Source organism: Phaseolus vulgaris, chromosome 2, assembly GCF_000499845.2.
Source record: "Phaseolus vulgaris cultivar G19833 chromosome 2, P. vulgaris v2.0, whole genome shotgun sequence".
Lineage (NCBI taxonomy): Eukaryota > Viridiplantae > Streptophyta > Magnoliopsida > Fabales > Fabaceae > Phaseolus > Phaseolus vulgaris.
Genome location: NC_023758.2, coordinates 49,631,173 through 49,652,876, shown reverse-complemented (window position 1 = coordinate 49,652,876; position 21,704 = coordinate 49,631,173). Strand labels below are relative to the sequence as shown.

At 32.7% G+C, this 21,704-nt stretch overlaps 4 protein-coding genes across 5 annotated transcripts; 1 reads left to right on the top strand and 3 right to left on the bottom strand.

Moving 5' to 3' along the window:
* Positions 1–118: 118 nt before the first annotated feature.
* On the top strand, positions 119–4,800 carry LOC137813077 (rhodanese-like domain-containing protein 8, chloroplastic). 2 transcript variants are annotated; one of them, XM_068615374.1, is made up of 8 exons: positions 119–532; positions 769–822; positions 1,814–1,963; positions 2,225–2,387; positions 3,078–3,169; positions 3,541–3,644; positions 3,960–4,232; positions 4,338–4,739. In XM_068615374.1, the coding sequence occupies exons 1-8, from the start codon at positions 194–196 to the stop codon at positions 4,480–4,482; spliced, it is 1,320 nt and encodes a 439-aa protein (XP_068471475.1). In that variant the 5' UTR covers positions 119–193; the 3' UTR covers positions 4,483–4,739. The 2 variants fall into 2 exon arrangements, with proteins under 2 accessions (XP_068471475.1, XP_068471474.1); XM_068615373.1 differs by having other exon boundaries at positions 142–532; positions 766–822; positions 4,338–4,800.
* Positions 4,801–7,063: 2,263 nt separating this feature from the next.
* On the bottom strand, positions 7,064–8,043 carry LOC137813076 (uncharacterized). Its single transcript, XM_068615372.1, has 2 exons — positions 7,571–8,043; positions 7,064–7,295 (listed from the first exon to the last, which is right to left on the bottom strand). Exon 1 carries the CDS (start codon positions 7,976–7,978, stop codon positions 7,586–7,588), a length of 393 nt encoding a protein of 130 aa, XP_068471473.1. The 5' UTR covers positions 7,979–8,043; the 3' UTR covers positions 7,064–7,295; positions 7,571–7,585.
* Positions 8,044–11,346: 3,303 nt separating this feature from the next.
* Positions 11,347–12,343, bottom strand: LOC137809846 (universal stress protein PHOS34-like). The gene is made up of 4 exons (XM_068610913.1): positions 12,117–12,343; positions 11,919–12,019; positions 11,714–11,835; positions 11,347–11,639 (listed from the first exon to the last, which is right to left on the bottom strand). The coding sequence occupies exons 1-4, from the start codon at positions 12,301–12,303 to the stop codon at positions 11,552–11,554; spliced, it is 498 nt and encodes a 165-aa protein (XP_068467014.1). The 5' UTR covers positions 12,304–12,343; the 3' UTR covers positions 11,347–11,551.
* A 2,187-nt stretch (positions 12,344–14,530) lies between these two features.
* LOC137809845 (homeobox-leucine zipper protein HDG11-like) lies at positions 14,531–18,266 on the bottom strand. The gene is made up of 10 exons (XM_068610912.1): positions 17,920–18,266; positions 17,710–17,827; positions 17,427–17,615; positions 16,863–17,348; positions 16,691–16,780; positions 16,391–16,588; positions 16,123–16,306; positions 15,768–16,036; positions 15,605–15,694; positions 14,531–15,513 (listed from the first exon to the last, which is right to left on the bottom strand). Exons 1-10 carry the CDS (start codon positions 18,039–18,041, stop codon positions 15,130–15,132), a joined length of 2,130 nt encoding a protein of 709 aa, XP_068467013.1. The 5' UTR covers positions 18,042–18,266; the 3' UTR covers positions 14,531–15,129.
* Between the last annotated feature and the right edge of the window lie 3,438 nt (positions 18,267–21,704).

The window sequence follows — 21,704 nt, the reverse complement described above, 5'->3', positions numbered from 1 at the left end:
CCTAGGTTTTAATTATAAAACGTAGGTGCATATATGTCATTTAATGTGATGAGGTGCAGGAGGCAAAAACCGTAAAGAGGAAAGAAAACATGAGTTGGGCTTGGGCCTGGACTATGATCCAAGATTTCCTCTAACAGCTGGTAGACAGAGAGAGACGATCGGTGAAGGTGGCATTGGAGGGGCAAGAAAAAGGATGAGGTGGTGCAGAGAGGTGTTCTCTGTGCGTGGGTCTGGGTCGTGTGCTCATGCCATTGCGCCCTCAGTCGCACCTATAGTTACTGCTGCTTCCTTTTGCAGCTCAAGGCTTGTGTTGCCATTCCAAAATTCTCTCTTCAAATTCAAATTCACTGACTCATCTTCTCTTGCTCTCACCCATCGTAAGCACCTCCTACCAGCTGCACTGCCACTAACTCAGCCCTCTACTTCAAGGGAGGACGATTTTCATTTTTTGGTCGTCAATTTCTACCATTTTGTGTTCATCCAAGACCCACAAGCCGAAGTCGCCAAACACCGTTCTTTCTTGGAATTGCAGGTTGCTTTCATTTTTTTTATGTTACTCTTTTCCTGTTACCATTGTATTGATTCTGGTGTTCTCAACAAAGGAGGATATATCAATTATTTCTGTTACTAAATATTTTCTTCGTGAATGTATTGTTCACTCATGCTTTGATAAATCATACCTCAGAATCACAAGTTCATTGTTTGACCAGAACCCAAGTTCAATTCTAATCCTACCTTTCCCAGTTTATAACTTCTATCTTTTAGCAGGACCTCGATATCAATGGAAGAGTCTATCTGAATGAACAAGGGATTAATGCCCAGGTAAGTTCTGCCCCTGTTCTATTTAGCAATTCTGTCATGAATAATATCTCCATAAGAAGAGATATATTTTTCTTTTTTAACCTGATTGGAAATGCCGAGGGTAATGTGCATTACACGCAAGAGTTCTTGTGCATTATAAATATGAAAAATGGTGATCTTACACCCCATTTTTTTGGCGTATGGGTGGATGAAAATCAGAGATAAAAGAAAAATAGATAACAATAAGATGGAAGAGAGATAGAATGTATGATACTAATAACTCTAAACGGGTACTCCGATGTTTATAGACGTAGCTACAAGACATCCTTACAATATTCCAGGTCCACATACATATCTTTCTGATCTGATGTGTGATGAAAGATAGTCAAATGGCACAAAAGACAACTAAATTCCCATTCACATTTGCAATATAGGGATTAACCTTAAGTCAACTCACAAGGGCACATATCAATTGATTCCAATATCATTAAAGCACTACAATTAGAGATTTTTTTAGGAGCAATTATAGTTTTAGACCTATATCTAAAAAAATAACTAATGACATTCGTATCTAATTTTACCTCCCTTTTAGAAAAGATATTTGAGGCCCATCCAGTTACCTTTCTAGAAACTATAAGCCTAATTTGGATCCGATTTGAGTGAGTTATGCATTTTTAAGATGAGCAATCCAAAGAGTAGATCCTGGAATTTCAATTTCCGTTGTGGCACAAAAATACTTCAAAATTAAAGAACTTTTCTTGTCTCCCCAAAGGCCTAAGAAGTGTCCAAATTCAATATTTGCTGTACCAGTTATGACCTACACAAGAAAAATATGTTAAAGTGAGTATCAATCCGAACATTAGTGAAAAATTAGCAATTAAGTTCATTAAGGCCCACTAATTCTAGACTCACTTATTATCTCAATATTAAAGCCCAAGTATATGTCAAATTTGTGCAAATAGGTCAGAAATATGTCTGAAGTATGTTCTGTAAATGTTATATATTTCTGCAGTATAGTGGACCATCAAAAGATGCTCTGGCGTATGTCAACTGGTTAAGAGAGGATAACAGGTTTTCTGACATGTTGGTTCAGATATCTCCATCAGAAAATGGGCATACCTTTCCAGCGTTGAAGTTGCGTTATAAGCCTTCATTGGTACAGGTAAGCTATAAAATATTCTCTTGCAAATTAAGTTTGTTAGGATTGACATAGCTGTATTCTTCTGGTTTTGATGCTATGATCCTTTTTATTTTCTTTTGAGGGCAATCAAATTTCATCTTCGGGATCGGACTTCAATGTGGTGTAGCTTTATAACAAATGAACAAATTTTTGCATTTCTTTATCTTCATGTCTGGCATGTTTAATATTAATAATTGTAGCTTGAAGACAACTTATCAACTTATGGTTTTCATCTTTCTTCAGTTTGAAGGTGGTATGTCACATCTTCCATTACTTGATTCTTCAATGCGTGCAATACCTTTATCGCCATCAGAATGGAAAGAAAGATTGGAAGCAATCAATAAAACTGATCTTAGAGCAAAAGATTATCACAACAGAGATTCCATTCTACTGGATGTCAGAAATGGTATAGGTTCTATAGTTCCAGAGTGAATAATTATTTCCTTAATTTAAACTTTCCTCCCTTTTCTGTTTCCTATATTACATCGTGTCTTATTTTGGACTATTTGGTGTTTGAATCAAATGTCATTTATAATTACTTGTCCTTTAAAGAAGAGGTCCTGATTATGAACACCCATTTTGCTGAGTTATCATTATGAGATAATGTGCATCAGTTGTGACTTGTGAGAGAGGCAGGATGTGAATGGTTTTCCAGTGACAACTTCCACCTTATATGCAATGCAATTAAGCCGTGAAGTGTTACAATTGATATGTTTATTGTAATTTCCTTTTTGAAAGGGAACATAATTTTTCTCCTTAACTGTAAAAATGTCTTGTCTCCCCATGTTACCTAAAAGGGGTGGGGTGTGGTTCTAGCCTTAGTCCTAATCTGCACATACTTACATTAGTAATAACACTCATGAACCTGGTTCAGTCAATGACTAACATACATGGAGTATCCATTATGCAAATAGACGTGTTAAAAATGTAGGAATAGACTTGGCTGACCTACCCTTTTGTTTCTTCTGCCCTTTGGTGAGATCTTCAAGTCATATGTTTTAAATATCTCTATATTTTCTCTTTTTCGTTATAAAATATTTATATTTTTCCTAATTATAAGTTCCAACATTAATGCAGTATTGTTGCTGTTGTTCAGGTTATGAGTGGGATATTGGACATTTTCGTGGGGCTCAGCGACCTAGTGTGGACTGCTTTAGGAACACTTCATTTGGTCTGTCTCAGGAAGAGGTTGGGTCATTATCTGATGTCTCAGTGCCTAATGTGGACTCATTCAGGATTGATATGGTCTCCTGATAAGCTGAAACTTGCCATCCAGTTGTATGGCTTTTTCTTTTAATCAAAGTAATGCCATAAGATCTTGGTTTTCTTGCATTGAATTTTAACGTTCTTCTTCACTTGAACAAAAAAACATTTTTCGTTTATTAAATTGCTTTGATGAATGTGGCACTGTAATTGTCAAATCTGATTTCATATAGATTTTTTCTCATTAGCTATGAGCTTTGCCTAGATGATAGGTTGGTATCTGTGAACCATTAATTCGAAGTCTTATCTCTCCATTATGCGTAGTAATGTACTCCTCTCTGATATGCCCTCTTTAGATCACTGCTTCAGATCCTTTATCAAATGTGGATAAAGAAAAAGCAAACATATTGATGTATTGCACAGGAGGGATTCGCTGTGATGTCTATTCTACAATACTAAGGTAAATTAATATTTTTAGAGAATGCCAAGGCCTTGATACTTTGATTAAGAAACAAAAGTAGGAAGTAATTAACAAGAGGAAAAAATTCATTACTTATGGTTCTAGAAACAGGATTGGGATAACCTATTTGACCAGAAAACCCGTGAGCTAGCCTAGTATTTGGTCCAAATAAACCTTAGAATCAACCTTCTCTCCTTTTTTTTCTCTACCTAGGCACTATAATCTGATTCCTTATTCATAGAACTGAAGTCACGTACTCCTTCTCCTCCTTTTCATATTGTTAATCTGGTGCATTGCTTTGATGCCATGTGACAGGAAGCAGGGATTTCAGAATCTATATACCCTGAAGGGAGGTGTTTCTCACTATTTAAAGAATGAAGGTGCTGCTGAATGGGTAGGAAATTTATTTGTATTTGACTCTCGTCTGTCTCTCCCCCCTTCTATTTACTATACGGGGGCCACAACCGAAGCAGAATTAACTCCAGTTTCTGAAGATGATAAGTTTGCAAAATGCTATGTATGTAATTTGGAAGTCAGTGAATTGAGACATAGGAACTGTGCAAATCTTGATTGTAATTTGCTTTTTCTGTAAGACTCCCTTCTCTGTTTCACTTGTCATCGTTTTAAAAGACTTGTTTTTTTTTGCATCTGTTGATTTTCATCTTGTGAAGCATGTTAGCCTTTGTCATGCAGATGCTGCAGAAAATGTGTAAAGGATCTGAGAGGTTGTTGTTGTTTGACGTGCACTACTGCTCCTCGGCTTAGACCTATTTTAAATGGAATGCAGAGATACAAAAAATGGCACAACTATCGGGATATGGATTTGCTAGAGCAATGACAATTTCATCTTAAATGCCCTTGTTAACCAATGGATAAAGCTAGTTTCTCTACATTTTGGTTGTTTTCCAGTTGTGCATTGGCATCTATTGGAACAATATAACTGTCAGGAGTTGAAGTAATATTGAATTGATTAAGTTTCAATACATCTTGCTCGAATAGAAAAGGTAAAGGTTGTGACAGTAACATCCTGGACATTTAACCATGTAGACCGTTTACAATTTGAAATGATAAAATTCATGTAGAGTATGTTGCGTAGACCTTGTTTTTCCAATGTCCAGTGTAAACTTGAAATGAGCTTTGTTAGAATCTGTTATCATCTTATGTTTCACCTTATATACACACAAAGATTATACACTACTAGTTGTCATCTTGTGTTCCATTTGTATATAAACCTTTTTAAACTGTCAGTGGATTGAATGTTTCTATTCTCTCATATCAGGCCATATTATTTAATTAAACTACAAAAAAATTTAAAATTCTGTTACTTATTTACACATTTTTTGTTAATCTATGTGCTTAGCGCAAAGGATGTCTTTCCTCTAAAGTTGCACTCATAGTGCGATCATTGATTATGAGATCACTTGTAGTTATCTTAAATTCTTTATTTACTTAAAATAATATTGTCTGGAGAGTAGAGAATTTTAATTGATACCATATGGTTGTGTTTGAATGAGAAAATTTCAAATTTTAGGGAATTTGAAACGTTTTGATTTAATTTCTTTTAATTGAAAGAAAAAATAGAAAACTAATGGAGGCATAATAAATGAAATAGATAAGAATGACAAAATAAAATAATATAAGTTTTAATTGAAAAATACTTTAAAATAATAGTTAAGTAGAAATGAAATACAAGATAATGTACTTTGAAAATTTGATATATATATATATATATTTTCTTGAAACTCATTTAAACAGTAGTTAACCACATAATAAATAGTTGTATTATCTCTTTATTGCAACAAATTGTTACTGTAGGAATTATGAGTACACAACTCCTAAGGTGCATTCTCTTGTGGTTAACAATAATCATATCATAGAATTCATGAGTAGAAGTTAAAAATTTATTTTCATTATACATGATTGTAACTCTTAAAAAAAACATAAAATAAAAAAAAAAACAAATGTTATATTTGTTTTCTTCTCAAATGCTCTTTTGATCATAATATTATAGTACATGTATTTTTATAACCTTAAATTTTGATATTAATAAAACAATTAAATATGTAAGACATTAGACGAAAGGTTCGTATGATGACCTACAAAGAGTCTTTTGGTTTGATTTGATGATGTCTAGACAAATGGAACCCATCTTATGAGATGAGTGTTTATGTGTGGCTAATGCCTTATTAAATGCTTACTATTATTCTTCAAATATACTATTTTATTTTTAGTATATTTAAAAGCTTGACGAAGTCATCTCTCAAAGCGAAAACAAATACATCTTTTTTATTAGAGTATAATAAAAAGGTATATGGACAATGAAGAGAAAGAGGTATAAAAGATTCTTGGAAAAGAAGTTTTATAAAATAAATATATCAATAGAAGCATTGGATTATGTTTTAAAATCTTTTCAATTTGAACTTTATTCTAATACTGTAGGTTACTAATAATATTCGTTAGATAATAAAATTAAAAGAAATTTCAGTTAATACATATACTGTCTAACAATATTATTAGACCAGTTTTAACAAAAAGATGATATTGTGTATGTGGTTTGAATAAGCCAAATCATCTTTCAACTCCGACCACCAATTCATTTAGTACCTTAGCATCTCTACTCATAAGGTTTATAACATTTTACGTCTTGAATCATACACCCAAAAAAGATTGTTCAGAATAATGCGAGTTTCAATTAAAGGCAAAATTGAATCATCAATATGTATTCAAAAACAATTATCAAAACGGAAATTAAAACTCAAAGACCAGATTGTCAAGCGCACTCAGATGTTGAAAAACAAAACTTTAATGGCAGAAAACCTCATAATTTATTAAGAAATTACAAGAGGATCAACACGCAAACGAAGAAAGCAATAAAATTACAAAAATGGGAATAAAACTAAGTTTAGAGTGTATTGCGCATCTCTTCAGCCTCCCTCGTTCTTCTTCCTCTGTTTATTTTATAATCTTTTTTCTTTTCTATAATCAATAATAATTTAAATATCTTTTAATTATGCAACAGGATTATATTTGAGATATTCTATAATTAAAACTTAGATAATCTTTTATAATTAATTAAAATATATACTGTTTTAATCAATACTCTATTGATTTCATAATCCTGATGTCTTATAATAGCAATTTTCCTAATTTCTAAAAGAAGACTAGAATTATGACTAGAACTTTCCTATTTCAAAATACTCAATATTATTTTTAGTTATAACTAGAATTTCAGCATAATAAACTTTCAACTTAAATACAATATTGAAACCTTTACATTGGGAATATATGATTTTAAACCTGCAAATTTGAACTAAATAGTTTATTTCACAAATTTAAAATACTTTTAAATTTTAAAATATTTATTCTATTTCCTCTTTTCCATTGAAGATGTAAGCTACACGATTAATAATTACAAATTATTTATATGACAATCTATTTTAATATTTCATTTCTATCATCAAATATCCAGTATCATTTAGATATCACACAACAAATAAGGATTCATCATTGTTACCGAGACAGATGAACTACACGTGATTGTACTACTGAAGCCTAATATTGATCCATTCTAAATATTGAAATGTCAGCAACAAAGTGCACTACATTTACAGCAGCGAAAAATGGGTACATGGTCCATGGCACAGCTACTACCTAGAGAAGCCAACAAAGAAAAAAAAGAGAGAGAGCAAGAAATAAGAATGAATAGCTGAAAGCGTGGATGACAAGAGTGTTGCGTGTGTTGATGATATTATGAAAGCAGAGCTGAAGATATTATCTGAATTTGGAATCAATGAACATAGTAGAACAGAAGGGTGCGAATAAAGTTGAAATGGAAATTGGAAAGTTGATGTTAATTAGAAAAGAGAAGACACGAGGGTTAAAATTAGGGAAAAGCAAAGAATAGGATTGGGGGAAGAGTGACTTACAAGTGATTGATAGTTTTATTTACAATAACGATCAGCCTTCTTCTTGACACGATCATCGAGGGCGTCCTCAACTGAGTTGAAGTTAGTTTTGGGTTGGTAGCCGAACTTCTTGGCTTCCACAGGGAAGAGTTGGTCGTACTTCATACGCTTCGCCGCGTCGATGGTGTATTCAGATGCCTCCGCCTGTTTGTCGGTGTCGACAGGTTCTTCAGGGTTAGGGTTAGGGTTAGGGTTAGGATCAGGGGTAGGGTTATGGTTAGGGCCAGTATCCTCGTCCTCGACGGGCGCCGCCGTGGTCCGCTTCTTCTTCTTGTTCTTGGCCTTGTCGATGGATTTGGAGCGAGAGGCGAGAATCCCTCCTTTGAATGCCAATCGTCCTCCTTTCACCCGTTCGTACGGATCCGACATCTCAACAAACACAGACCACGCCGCTGTCCTCCTACTCTCTTTCTAACAAACAATCTAATGCGCACCGTCTTTCTTCTATTTACTTATTTTTTGTTTATGGGCTTTTCACTGTAAAACAGGCCCACTCATCTTCCTTCTTTCTGCACCCACCCAAACCATTTATCTACTTGATTTCTATTTAATTATTTTCTTGTAATATATATTTTAATACATACTTTATCATGGATTAAATTTTTTTTAAAATTAACAAAATTAGAAAGAAAATACTCATTAAATTAAAAATAACAAATCAAAAAATTTATTAAAGTCTTAAAAAGTGATTAAATATTTGTTTTGGTAATATTTTTAAGATGTACTTTAATCAAAATTTAGATTTAGCACTGTGGTTTTAAAACAAATTAATTTAATCTTATGCTTTTTAAAAAATATTTAAATTGGTCCATTCTTTTAAGTTTTCATCAACAGTTATCTAAATTGGCACTTACACTTATGGTATTGGTTTGCAGACGTGGGGTTTATTAATTCTTCACCTTCTCTCATCCCTTTTCCGCTTTCCCCTTTCTCCATTTCTTCAGCCCCTCCCTCCCTCCATTGTCAATGCTTTACCACCCCAAAAATCTTACACATTCCCAATATGACTGAGCTGGGAAAGTTGCAGCAAATGGAGGAGAAGAAGCTGGAGCAGGGGTGCAGGTACTGGTGTTGCTGGGGGCAGTGATAGTGGGGTGGTTGTGGGAGGCTGCGTGGGTGCACCACCTCGCTTGTGCTATGCATGATAATACTATTAGTGGGATGCCAATACTGGCCCTTATAGGTGTGCTAGCTGCTAAACGGTGGAGAAGAATGCACTGTTTCCCACGCAAAATAACTGGCGAGCACGGCGGAGAAGAACACCAAGATAAACCTCAAAGGGCACATCTCTCAACAACCACTTCGTGACTTTGGGAATGAGAGTTGTTTACAATGTCAAAAGCTACCTTCTCCAACTGCCAACCATTTATCTACTTCAAGCCTGGAACAAATCTAATAACACAACTCTAACGGAGATATCACAAAAACGATGTTTTCATCATTATAGTTCAAATATTATTGTGGAGACTTTTACATATACTAATAATTGGTGGTTATGGTCAAACTCATAATATATACACAAATTATTCAAATTTATTAATATTAATATTTTTTGTCAATTAGTAAATTCTTATGTGTTCCTAGTAGGGAGATGAGACCTATAGAACTATTGAAGTTTTCTTCTCCTTCCTTCGGTCGGTTAGGTTGCTAGATGATGAACTGGGGTTCTTCTCGTCCTCCTGCTTCTCCTTCGACACTCAGTCTCGAGTAAACATCGGATGGCGGGGTACCTGCGAAGGCACTCCCGACGCTCAAGTTAGTAAAGCGGGTGATGGTACTCTGGTAGGAAAACAGTAATAAATGACATACCTTTCCCCTTGGGATGTGTCCTATTTATATTATTTTAATGGGCTTACGTTATTGGGCCTGATTAGCGGAGTGAGTCTCGCTTAGGATTGCATTACCTAATCCTTAATGACGGATTAACTTCACTGACCTTGATTTGAGCGTTAACGGTAGTATGGGTCGGCTTGCTAGGCCGACCGTGGCGATTCCCCTTGTCTCGGCCAAGCTTCCATGGTCTCGACAAAGTCTCTTAGATCTCGGTCATCTCGGCCAAGTCTCTCAGGTCTCGACCAAGTCTCCCTGATCTCAGTCAGGTAGACCAGGTCTCGGGCAGCCAGGTGAATCTCACTCATACCCATACATTATGATTTATGACTTAATATTCTATATTTTCTCATAGGAGCTAAAGAATTGGAAGAAAAAAAGTGCTTAAATAGGTAAAAATGATTATCAAGACAGATCTACATCATATTTTAGTAACTAAAAATTTCAATTTCTTTTGTTATATCTCATTTTTCTCTCCTTTTCTATATATTGGTGGTTTGAATGTAAGTGAATTTACTCAACATTGTAAAATTAATAGATGGTAGATTGTTATAAAATTTTCAGTTATATGTAATTGTTATTTTTTTTTAAAATTATTTGACAATTATCTAATCACTAGTTGATATTCTGTTATAAATTTTATATAATTATAGTTTATTTATCGATTTTGACATTAAAAAGGGTTAAATATGTATCATTTTGATATTAAATAATGAATAATATCACATGTTTATTTTATTGTAATACACTCGAGTTCATAGTAGGTCAGAGTCAAAATCATGCATATTGAACTACCATTGAACGAGGGATTGAAATTATGGAATTGAGGTGGGGTGAAAAAGAAAAAACAAGGAGAGAAAAAAATGAAAAATAAAGTTGCTTGGATGATTAATTTGAGTGAAAAGTTTATAAATGATTTGATTGATCGGATAAAATAAAAAATTATAAAAAGCAATTTAATATAAGAAATCATTTACAGAATTACAAATAAAATAAAAGTTAAATTAAAAATAAAAATAATTAAAAAATTAAAAAAATTATTTGAAATAAGAAAATAAAATATTTTCACAAAATATCAAAAAGTAAATTATTTTTATAAATAAAATATTAATAGTTAGTAAAAAAATTATAAACATATATATAATTTACCCATATATTATATATGTGTGATCTCTTAGGCCATTCTGAATTCTCTCCCGTGCTTTTTATTGGTATAATTTAAGCGTTGGAAATAAATTTTATAGACATAATCAATTAACATTTGCGACATAATTGATCTTGTATAACTGTGTTCGAAATCTCTTGTATATTTTTTAAGCGTAATTTTTTTAAGTTTTTGATATTTTATTGGCTCCTTTTTAATACTTCCTTCGTAATCTTTCTATCTTCCACTTTACAGGCTTGACCCAAAGAGACAGTAAATGAAGGGTTGTTGGCTTTGATTATTATCCATGATTGGGTTTGGCTGGTGTTCTTGGGTGCTTTCTTCCTGCACTTCAATTACTCACAAAATTGATCCCATTTATCATTGTTTGCTTACTTCTTTTTCATCGTTGATATTTGGTCTGTTTTTACAAACTTGGTTGAAATTCTTAAAGGTTCTGTATTATTCAATAACGTTCTAGCTAAGCATTTTGTTTTAATTTCAAACGGTTACAAAATTATCCCTCAGAAAATGACAAAATAGTAATTATAAATCAAATTTTAATATTTTAATGGCAAAATTAAGCTACAGGGTTTTAGGATTTACCTTCATGCATATTTAACAATTGCTTTTTGTGTCCATTTTCTTTGCCGTGCTCACTTTTTTTTTTATCTTTTATATTCCAATAATTTTCTGTTATCATTCTAATTCTAATGATCAAGTTCCAAAGGTATTTGGAAAATTGTCAGAAAAAAAAAACATATTTTTGAGAAGGCAAATTGTTTTGACATTCCGAAACATAGCATTTATAAAGTTGTGTGAGATGATAAAATGAGTGGTAACTCGCAAAAGGAAAAGGAAAAGGAAAAGGAAAAACACTTGAGAAGATAATTTGGCATGGTACATTTCTTCTGACGATGGGTGGTCCCAGTGTAGGTGGGACGGATGAGTTATTTGAAATGGGTTTATTAATTTCTGATCTTGGGCTTCTTGACAATCATGACGGAACAACGAGCATGACGAGCACAGTGGTCACTCACACTTCCTAAAACCGCTCTGCAAATGCAATAAAATGAGGAAAAGAAAGAGTGTTTGCAGAGTTAAGCAATGGACACTGAATACGTAGGTACCTTTTGATAGCTCCGTACCCGTGGCTACCCAAAACCAATACGGATGCGCGGTGTCTCTCCACAGCATCACACAGCACGTTCCTCGCATCGCCTTCCGCCACTTCCACAGTCACCTCACCAACCTTCAATCCAATCGCAATCATTAATAATTCATTCATTCATTCATTCCTTCCTTCATTCATTCATTCATCCATAATATAACTACCGATTTACTGGCACATATTTGCTTTGCTTTTTCTGAAATTTGATCAGCATTGAGTTTGAGCTGCATCTCTACGGCAGGAAATATTTCAGAGCCTAGGAAGCCTGTTGTGAGTTCCATCCATGAAATTGAATCAGTACCTTCTTCTGTAACAATATATAAACAAACAACACACAGAAACGCTTTGGTTTGCTTAATTACCAGGTCCTGCCATGGAAACAGCCGGGGGAGGAGAGGGTTTGGCATTGATAATAACAAGATTGAAAGGAGCCTCTGCACCGAACGGGGTGAAGAAGTGGTCTAGGGTCCACTCCAAGGCATAGTTGCTATGCTCATGTGCGTCCATCGCTAACACCATCACTCGCTTCTCTCCACAACTACTCGCCATTTTTTTTTTCTCTTTTCTCTTTTCTCTTTAACAATAACAATCAATGGCCTATACATATATACACAACAACATGCTTTTCAATTTAATAACTCTTATCAAACTTTTACTCATTGTTAATTATTATTTTTAAATTTTACTGCTATTGTCCCAATGGGATGCCGTAAGTCACCCAATCTGCATTTTTTTAATTTATAATAATAGATTATCTACTTGTTCGTTAAAAACTACAAAACACAACTTATCTCTCCGCTAACGTTTTCAACTATTTCTTACCAAAAACTGGTAGGAATAAGACTTTTTTCTTAATTAATAATATGTTAAAACGGAATTTTATCAAAATATTATCTGAACCAATATTTTAAATAGTTTCTAAACAAATATTGCTTATTAATAAGTAAACTTATAATTATTATTCCAAAAAAAGTATTTATTTATTAAACATTTTTATTTAATTTTAATACAGTATGTTTATTTATTAAACATTTTTATTATTATTCCAGACATATTGACGTCTTAATTTAGCTTAAAAATTAAGGTTATGAGAATTGGCTTTTGGTATTGGAGAGAAAATATATTCTGATTGTTATGTGGCTATTGGTGCTCTGTGTGATCATTATTTGTCCTTGTCATTTGAGTTTTTTATGTTTACTAAAATTTGTGTGACATGAAATGACGCGAATTGCACTTTTTAGTAAAATCTAAACGTTACTTATATGTTTTTAACATTTAAAAGTATTTAGATACTCATTTTAATTAAAATAAAAAGATATAATTATGAGAAATAATTCAATTCCGAAAAATTGTAAAAAAAGTATCAAGTTATATTAAATTATGTTTAATAACGTGTTTGGAATTATTTTGTGTGATAAAGTATCCTAAAGTTATGAGAATAGTAAGAGATGAAGTTATCAGATTAGTAGAATGAAGTAGTCAGAGATTGACGTAATGAAGACATGTATGATGGAATGAGAAAGGACATATCCTGCATATCTGGTTCTCGTTCTCTGGTTCAGGGCATTGATGATCTTCTGATGGAGATTTTTCTTACAGAGCAATAAGGCATTAGCTTGTCCAAGTGTGGGTAAAAGAGATACAATAGTGGAAGAATTAAGTGCTATTTCCGGTTAGATACAAAACTCTTTTTTTTTTTTGTAAAATGCCAACAATGATTACAGTCCATGAGACAGTATCCTCTGGGACATATATCCAACATTGTGTCCTGCTTAAATTTATTTTTTGCCACATTTGACATGTATGTCAAGCAACTAGCCTAAAATTTTATTTTATTTATTTATTTTTAGCCTAAAATATAAATACACAACAAGTACAATGCAACTTATATAATATATTCAAAATCACGTTATTATTAATAAATAAATAAAATTATTAAATATAAATCATTAAAATAAAATCCTACTTCATGAATATAATTTATTTATTTTTAAATAAAAAAATATTTTTAACTTTAATAGTATTTAAAAAGTAGTAAATATTTTTAATTTAATCGTATAACCTATTTTTAACCCAATTTATTAAATATATTTCATATTATTTTTAATATATCAAAACTTTTTGATAGGGTAAGTTTTTTTTTTTAAAAGAAAATAGTTTTAATTCTTCAAATTTATTATGATTTTTAAATAAAGCAAATTAAAATTTTGAAATTATATATTATAAAATAAAATTTTACACAACATTGTTATTTAGTTTATGTAATTTTAAATAATATTTAAATTATTATATACATATTTTTATTTTATTTTAAAAAACATATATAAATTACCATTATTTTTGAAAAAAAAATATTTCAACTAAAGTTATTAACTTCAATTCAAATAAAATACATTGAATTCGTCAAGACAAAATACGAATTCTTTATATTCACAATTTCAATTAAAAAAATAGATAGACTTAATTAAAATCGTAAAAATGAATTACTTCTATTTAAATTTTTTACATAAAAATCGATTTTTTTTTATAATATCTCTGTTTCAAATTAAAATTCATACTCAATCGTATGACGATTTGTCCATTTTTATATTTTCATTACTAAATTAGCATTTTTAATCATTATATCATTACTCCTTTAATAATATTATGTCAAGAGTAATATAGAAAGGATTAAGAGTTCAAACGTCATCTTCGAATAACTTGTATTCCTATCAGCACCTAAAAATAAAGAAATGAAGAGGTAAAACATAGAAGATTGAAAAGTAAAAGGAAGATTACAATGAAACCAAACTTATATTAAAATTCAATACTATGTTGAAATACACGAGGCGAAAAAAATCGCACCACAGCCCCTATATATATACGTATGTATATATATATAAACAAAACCCTAATCTTTTCAAGGCCTTCTCAGTTCATCATATGATTTCATGTAAAGTTTTGTTCTTCAGAAAATTAGTTATTAGTTATTACAAGCAAAGAAATGTGAATAGCCGATGCACATATGGTGCGTTCTTGACTCTCTCCAAAAATTCTACTGCTTTCAAACCTAATCACCAAACTAGGAAACAAATAAAGAGCTTACCATAAAGCCAAAAGAATGGTAGTTGATGTGAAATGTAAAGAAGCTAAAACTTTGAAAGCAAATTAAAAAACAGCTAGCTCTACCACCTCCAACAGCTGCCAATAGTAAATAAGAGTTTTCTGCTGGTGATGAGAGATGAGAGGGTATTGAAAGTCTAACTAACCCAATCCAAAAAGTAGCAGAAATAGACAATGAAGTCTGAACCACTTCAACTCTGGCAAGCAGCAGCGTATTTAAGGATATATGGGAGATTGATGAATGTTAGGAATCCAAGAGGCAACAATGAAGAACTAGGTAGGACAAGTGAATGAAGCCTTTATTTGGTTGACAGTGGATGCAATGAGATTACTAACAGTTGTCACCTCCATATTCAACTTGGCAGATGGCGAGGAGCTCACTAGAATCTGAAATGCAACTGTGACTAGTGAACCCCCAGACCTTCCTTTGTTCCTGTTTCCGTTTGAACTCGTTGATGCTCCATCTCCTTCCTGCTCCGCCTGCCCATCTGGCAAAATCGTAAACCCATTTGGTAGCAAGGGAATGCATGAAGTGTCTTCACCACTCATTGCTATGTTCATCGATGGCAGATCAACTGGGCAATAAACCACAAGTGAACCAGATGAATCAATGCAGCTCTCTTGGAGTATTAACATGTTCTGACTCGTGTTGAAAGCCTACATATATATATATGCCAATGATGGGATAAAAGTTAAACGAGAAACATAAAGATCAACTGGGTCACCAAGGAGAGGAAGATCGTCTTACTCGAAGAACTGATATGCTATTACCAGGATGTGGACCATTTGCTATCTGGGCAACCTCTTGCACGGCATTACCGTTGGAAAGAACATCCCACTAAACGGACAAGAAAAAAACATTAAAAATCCTCTCCGAGGTCACACATTCAAATAAGTCGAATAAAAACTACCTGAGGTCTTTTTGTTTCATCCTTGAAGAAATTGAAGACGGTGTGTGGAGGGGTGGGCAGCCAAATGGTAGTGGCTGCACTTAGCACCACGCTATTAGGTTGTCCAGGATTTGAGCTTTTGTGGACAGTGACTCTGATTAAAATTTCATTAAATCCGGAGATTGTGGTCCATCGGCGGCCACTTGAAGTACCAATACTGGCACAAAAATTGCTGACCATCCTTTGAGCTAGTTTCATCATGCTCCTCTTGCCCTCGGCAGATGAAATTACTGAAATTTAAATCCCATGTTAAGCCAAGAAAGTTAAACATAACATAACATTACATTACATTACAGAGATGTATTTATTTGTATACCTCCTCCAGGATTATCCCTGGTTGAATTGGGTGTAACCATGAGATACGTAAGTCTTTCACACATTCTCTGGAGGGTTGCAAGCCATCTTTCAGCGCTAAATGCCATCCCACTATAAATAAGATTTCTGAAAAGCCGATGAGGCAGAGTTTTGTCTTCAATCTCTACGTGTTCAACCCAAGTAATCTACAAGACAGACAACTCAAAAGAGTAACTACAAATGTATGTAAAGGGTTTCTAGCAATGACTTGACCTGTTTAACATTTTTACCTTGGACTGGCCGTCCGGCATGTCTTGGATCAAGCAACCAGAAGGACGACGATGAGACCGAAAGTGAGTGTCTTGGGGAAAATCATAAGAAACGTCCACCACTGCCCACGTGCCTTTCTCAATTTGCTGGCAATAGCGAAGGAAGTAGAACTCCCGAGAAGAAACAAGGGGAGAAAGCACTTGCAACTCCGCATACATCTGAAAAGTAAAAAGAGAGAAAAAAGTTGCATGCTATGCTATGAAAGGAAACCGGCGTCAAACATGTATAAAATAAAAGTATTTGCACCCAGTTCAAGTTACCAGATGCAAAGAACCACCCATCCCAGAAGATATGACTTGAATAGTCGTTGCCACCGAGACAATAGTGGGAAAAAGTTCCGTCCACTTGTTCTGCAAACTCATTTGTGACAAGTGAGAAACTCAGAAAACAAAATAAAAGGCCCTCCATAGAGAAAGAGTGAGAGAAACATACTGGGTCCATAAACATATCAGCCAAAGCCAAACTATTGATTAATACGACTGCAGAATCTCGTGATGCTTCAAGGCGAACATTAGGATTCTTGGGGCGACTATTGGGCTTGGGGAAAATTCTTTCGTAGGCATCAGAATTAAGGACATCTCTCCCATCGACGTTGGACTTGAGCCACAAGGGTTCGTTTGTCTGCACCAGCCTGAGTAATTCTTCCATGGCTTTGGAAGCAATGTCGGACATGAGGGACTTGTCCATGTCCGAAAGGTAAGGAGGCTGATAAGGCATATTTGGCAATGAGGAAGTCCCCGCAGAGAGAAGATCGAGATTAAGGGAAGGAGAATGTGCGGGAACATGATCAACCAACGCTTGGTTTCCAAAACACGACATCGACAAGTCCAGAGACGATAAATGAATAGGCTGAACAGGAGGGAGCTGGGAAATTGGTCTTCCAATGTACTTGGCAGCAATGCTAGATACTCTATCAAGCTGATCAAAATGAAATTATTAATAACAAGAGATTGAGATTGGAGGAGTTATGATTTGATGAAACGAGATTCAAGAAACCTCTTCTTTGAGGTGGGCATTCTCTAATCGCAACTTTTGGTCGTCAAAATAGGAATCATCATTGAGGGGAGGGCCACCACAAGAAGGGCAGATAACATTTTTCAAAGCCTCTCTGATAGCTATGTTCTCGCAGCGTATCTTGTCATTGTCAGCACGAAGAGTACAGTTGTCTGCTCTCTCGTGCTGGGCCTGATCCAGAAAAGTCAATAATTTAGAATTGGAACAAAAGAAGCAAAAGAAGACATTGGACACATGAAAACACATGAAGAAAACATATAGGTACCTTCATCTGGGTCCTCCTGTTCTGAAACCAGAACTTGATCTGACGAGGGGCCAAGCCTAACTCTCTGCTTAACTGCAACCTTTGCTTCTCATCTGGGTGGGGACACTCTCTGAACATTCTGAACACAAGAGAAGAGAAGAGAATGGTTAGAAAAGAAGAAGAAAAGAAAAAAAGTGTAAAATGAAGGAGGGTGATGGGTGGGTGGCTTACGACTCAAGCCTCTGAATCTGAACGGAAGTATGACGATGATAGCGCTTTCGCTTCTCCTGGGAATCCGAAGCATCATGTTCCCCTGCAGACGGAGAGCCAGCACCTCCACTCCCATACTCCATTCTCGATTCACCGATACTCTCCACTCACGTACGAATCAATCAATGTATAGTACAGTACGTGTGTTGTCACTTCTAACTAACTAACTCTAACTCTAACTCACTCCGCTGTTCCTCGTACTGTTGTTGCTTAGTGTTCTAATCAGGTTTTAAAGAAAGGAAGGAGAAGGTCCCCTCCAATTCTCTTTAGCCAAAACCAAAACTGGAGGAATGAATCAAACCAGAATCGCATGCCCTTTCTCTCTTCTCTTTATCTTCCCACTTTCTGTCAATTAACAAATTTTATTTTATTTTATATTAATTCCGACAGTCAAATGAAAAAAAAAAAAGAGTAACTTTTTCTTAAATATTTTCCTTATCTTTGGAAAATTCTATGATATCATGTATGTTGTTCAAAATTCAGAATTAGTGTATGTTTATATTTCACCAACCATTATCTATAATATTCTAATAATTGTTTAGGTAATTGTAAGTTTTCAAAAATAAAATGTGATATTGCATATGATACACTTCATTCAATTATTTCTTACTCGAGTGACAGACTGAAACAAGTCAAATAATATTTATTTTCTGTAAAAAATATTCCAGTATCATGGACAAGTAATTAAACTAATTTTAATTTCGGTTATATTTTTTAAAATATCTTAATATATAAATGATTGTTTCACAATTATCATTTTCTTACACATCAGAACTGATGAATTAAGCAAAAAAGGATTCATGTAAAAATAATTGATATTGTTTAGATGTGAGACAAATAGAGAAATTAAATTTGAATTTGGTGAATTAAAATTATAAATGTTATTATATTTTGAATTTTGAAGTGCAGAAATTTAAATTTATAGGACTGGATTATTTGTTGGATGTCACAAAATATTGTCCAAATTGAGCGGAGGTTACAATATATTTATTATCCGTTTATACATCAAATATAGGAAACAAATCCCTCATTTTGCTTCCGTTTTTATTTGCCCTTTATTATGAATAACACAAAATAAAAACAGTGCAAATTAATTTTAAATCTTTACTCATTTTTGGCCTTACCTCATGGTTGAAAATATTATATTTTATTCCACCACGTCATCTTCAGAATCCTATTTTTTACATGCCAATGAAAAATATATTTTTGCAACCATTGCATGTTATATACAAGATATGTGATGAATTTAAAGTATAAATTTATAATTAAATAATATAAAAAATATTAAAATAATAATATTAGAGATAGTAATATGATTGTATGAATAATGTGAGTTGTGAAGATTGATATATAAGAAAAAAGAAAACACAGGTTTCAGTATAAACCAAGATTTTGGGTATCAGATTTCAGCGTAAGTTTGTACAAATTTCTTTCTACCCATTCACTCCAAAATCTCAACTTACTAAAAATACATTATCAGATATACCAATACATGGTAAGAACAAATCTACCAATCATTTTATTAATAATTCAGTTCAGATTTTTTTGTAAGAATATTAATATTCAGTATTAACTTATTCTCTAGCCATACTTTTGCTATATAAACGTTCATTGTATTAAATGTTTTTTTTTGTAAAATCAGACATAGTATATTTTTAACTAACAAAAACAAAAATAAAACATACAAAATTCGTATCATACAACAGTCCATATTCCCCCACGAAAATAAAATTATTATCTCCTTGCCATAAGTTGGATATTTGTCTATACTGTTTGATTCAATTTGAAACAATTACTTTTTTGTTTACTAAAAAATATAGTGTTAGCCCCTTTTTATCATCATTTCTATTAATATTACTGTTAATTCACACGACAAACAAAGAACATATCACCAATCATTATCATCTATAATTAGTGGTTTTACTCTAAAATAAGGTATTATCATGCTAATTTTTATTTTTTATGAATTATTGTTTCATGTTGGGGCATGCATGTTTTTTTTTGTAAATAGTTTGATGAGTGAGAGTGTGTGCATGATGATTTTACTCCTGGAACCAATTTTGTGGTCCATATTATTATAAAAAAATTTAACATATATGGCAATCTCACAAAGTAAAAAAATTGACACTTAAAATCATTAAGGATCATGCATTTAAAACTTATTTATGCTAAAATTGATCTCAGCTAAAGTTTTAGGTTTTACCATAATTTATTAAAAATTTATATAGTTAAATATTGTATTAATAAAAACAAAATTTAATTATTATGAGGTTGAAGTTTGCACCTACTTATATACAATATTACATAGCGTGAGATCTTGATAGCGGGTGGTCTCTGATACCATATTACGTAGTAAACTTTAAGTCTAACTCAATCTCATAAAACCAACTCATGAGGTTGATGTTTGCACCCACTTATATACAATGAAAGACTCTAATATCTAATTGATATGGGATCTCCAACAGTTATAAAAGTGGGTTGTCATTCCAATTTATTGTGTTCGTTTTAAAAATTCTCATATACACATAAATTTATTTTCTTAGAACATAGCGACCTTGATAATAACTAGCACCTCTTTGAACTCTAGGATGAGTAATTATGTTAAAATGAGTTCAAACTCACAAGTTAAGTCACCTCCACATGTTTGAGATAGGTTAGATTGATAAAAATATAATTTTTTGAAATGTGGATTAAACTGAACTCGACTCAATTAACCCACAAATTAAATGATTTCGAGCTTGGTTAGATGTGGGTTGACCCATCACTCATTAAGAACAACTCTTTATAATTATTTATTATTTTTAATTATGTAATTTGACATTTTGTTTTCTAGAATGTTTTTCAATGTATAATGTTTGATTGTGTAATTTATTTATTTGTTTAGATATATGATTGATATCTTGATTTCACTTAATATTTTTATAATATTCGTAATGATGGTTAATGCTGGGTGAAATAGGTGAATATCTTGATTGTACTCTTATAAATAGGTAGATAAAATAAATCCATTTTATTATACTAGTAAATATATGAAATAAGTTGGAACAACAATATATGCTTAAATAAATCAATCCACACCAAATCCACTAGCCTACAATGCGTGAAGTTATGTTAATTTTTTTTATTTACCCCAAAATGAATCGAATTGAATTGACCAATCTTAGCTTAATTTATATATTATCCTCTTAGCTTTGATAAGTCAAGAAATATGATAAACACAAAGTGATACATTGAAGTTTAATGACAAGATGAAGTGACACAACTTTTGAAATAATATGCGAGTTTCACTTTAAACTTTTTTAATTAGGCAACTAAATTAAGTTAACAAATCACTCTTTAAAAGAATTACCAAATTAAATTTTTAATTAATAATAAGATGAATTTGAAAAAAATAGTACAAGATAATTCATTAAGACTTGATTTTTTATAATAATAATATTGATAAAATTATTATTATTATTATTATTATTGATGATGATTGATAATTAATTCTTGACTTTTATCAAATTATAAAATTGATTTATTTAGTTAAATAATTTACGAGTGAGTAAGTTATTAAATTAGGTATCGAATTTCTGAATAAAAGAATTTATAAATTAAAAGATTGAAAATTGGAAACTTGTGGCACACACTGGAGAAGAAGCAATGGTTATAGGAGAAGGGATAGTGAATTGAAATGAAATAGTATTGTGGAAGATGAAGATGGAGTGTAAGTGTGGCTAATATGATGAAGGTGGCTGTGATGT

What these genes read in the sequence shown, in the direction of transcription:
- LOC137813076 (XM_068615372.1), bottom strand. Translation starts at nt 7,978, where the DNA reads ATGTCGGATCCGTACGAACGGGTGAAAGGAGGACGATTGGCATTCAAA.
- LOC137809845 (XM_068610912.1), bottom strand. Translation starts at nt 18,041, where the DNA reads ATGGAGTATGGGAGTGGAGGTGCTGGCTCTCCGTCTGCAGGGGAACAT. An exon ending in ACAGGAGGACCCAGATGAAG is followed by an intron (nt 17,616 to 17,709) that starts GTACCTATATGT and finishes TTTCTGGATCAG; the next exon opens with GCCCAGCACGAGAGAGCAGA. An exon ending in TGCCGGACGGCCAGTCCAAG is followed by an intron (nt 16,307 to 16,390) that starts GTAAAAATGTTA and finishes TCTGTCTTGTAG; the next exon opens with ATTACTTGGGTTGAACACGT.
- LOC137809846 (XM_068610913.1), bottom strand. Translation starts at nt 12,303, where the DNA reads ATGGCGAGTAGTTGTGGAGAGAAGCGAGTGATGGTGTTAGCGATGGAC. An exon ending in TGTTTCCATGGCAGGACCTG is followed by an intron (nt 12,020 to 12,116) that starts GTAATTAAGCAA and finishes AACTCACAACAG; the next exon opens with GCTTCCTAGGCTCTGAAATA. An exon ending in GGGTACGGAGCTATCAAAAG is followed by an intron (nt 11,640 to 11,713) that starts GTACCTACGTAT and finishes TTGCATTTGCAG; the next exon opens with AGCGGTTTTAGGAAGTGTGA.
- LOC137813077 (XM_068615373.1), top strand. Translation starts at nt 194, where the DNA reads ATGAGGTGGTGCAGAGAGGTGTTCTCTGTGCGTGGGTCTGGGTCGTGT. An exon ending in ATAAGCCTTCATTGGTACAG is followed by an intron (nt 1,964 to 2,224) that starts GTAAGCTATAAA and finishes ATCTTTCTTCAG; the next exon opens with TTTGAAGGTGGTATGTCACA. An exon ending in GATTGTAATTTGCTTTTTCT is followed by an intron (nt 4,233 to 4,337) that starts GTAAGACTCCCT and finishes TTTGTCATGCAG; the next exon opens with ATGCTGCAGAAAATGTGTAA.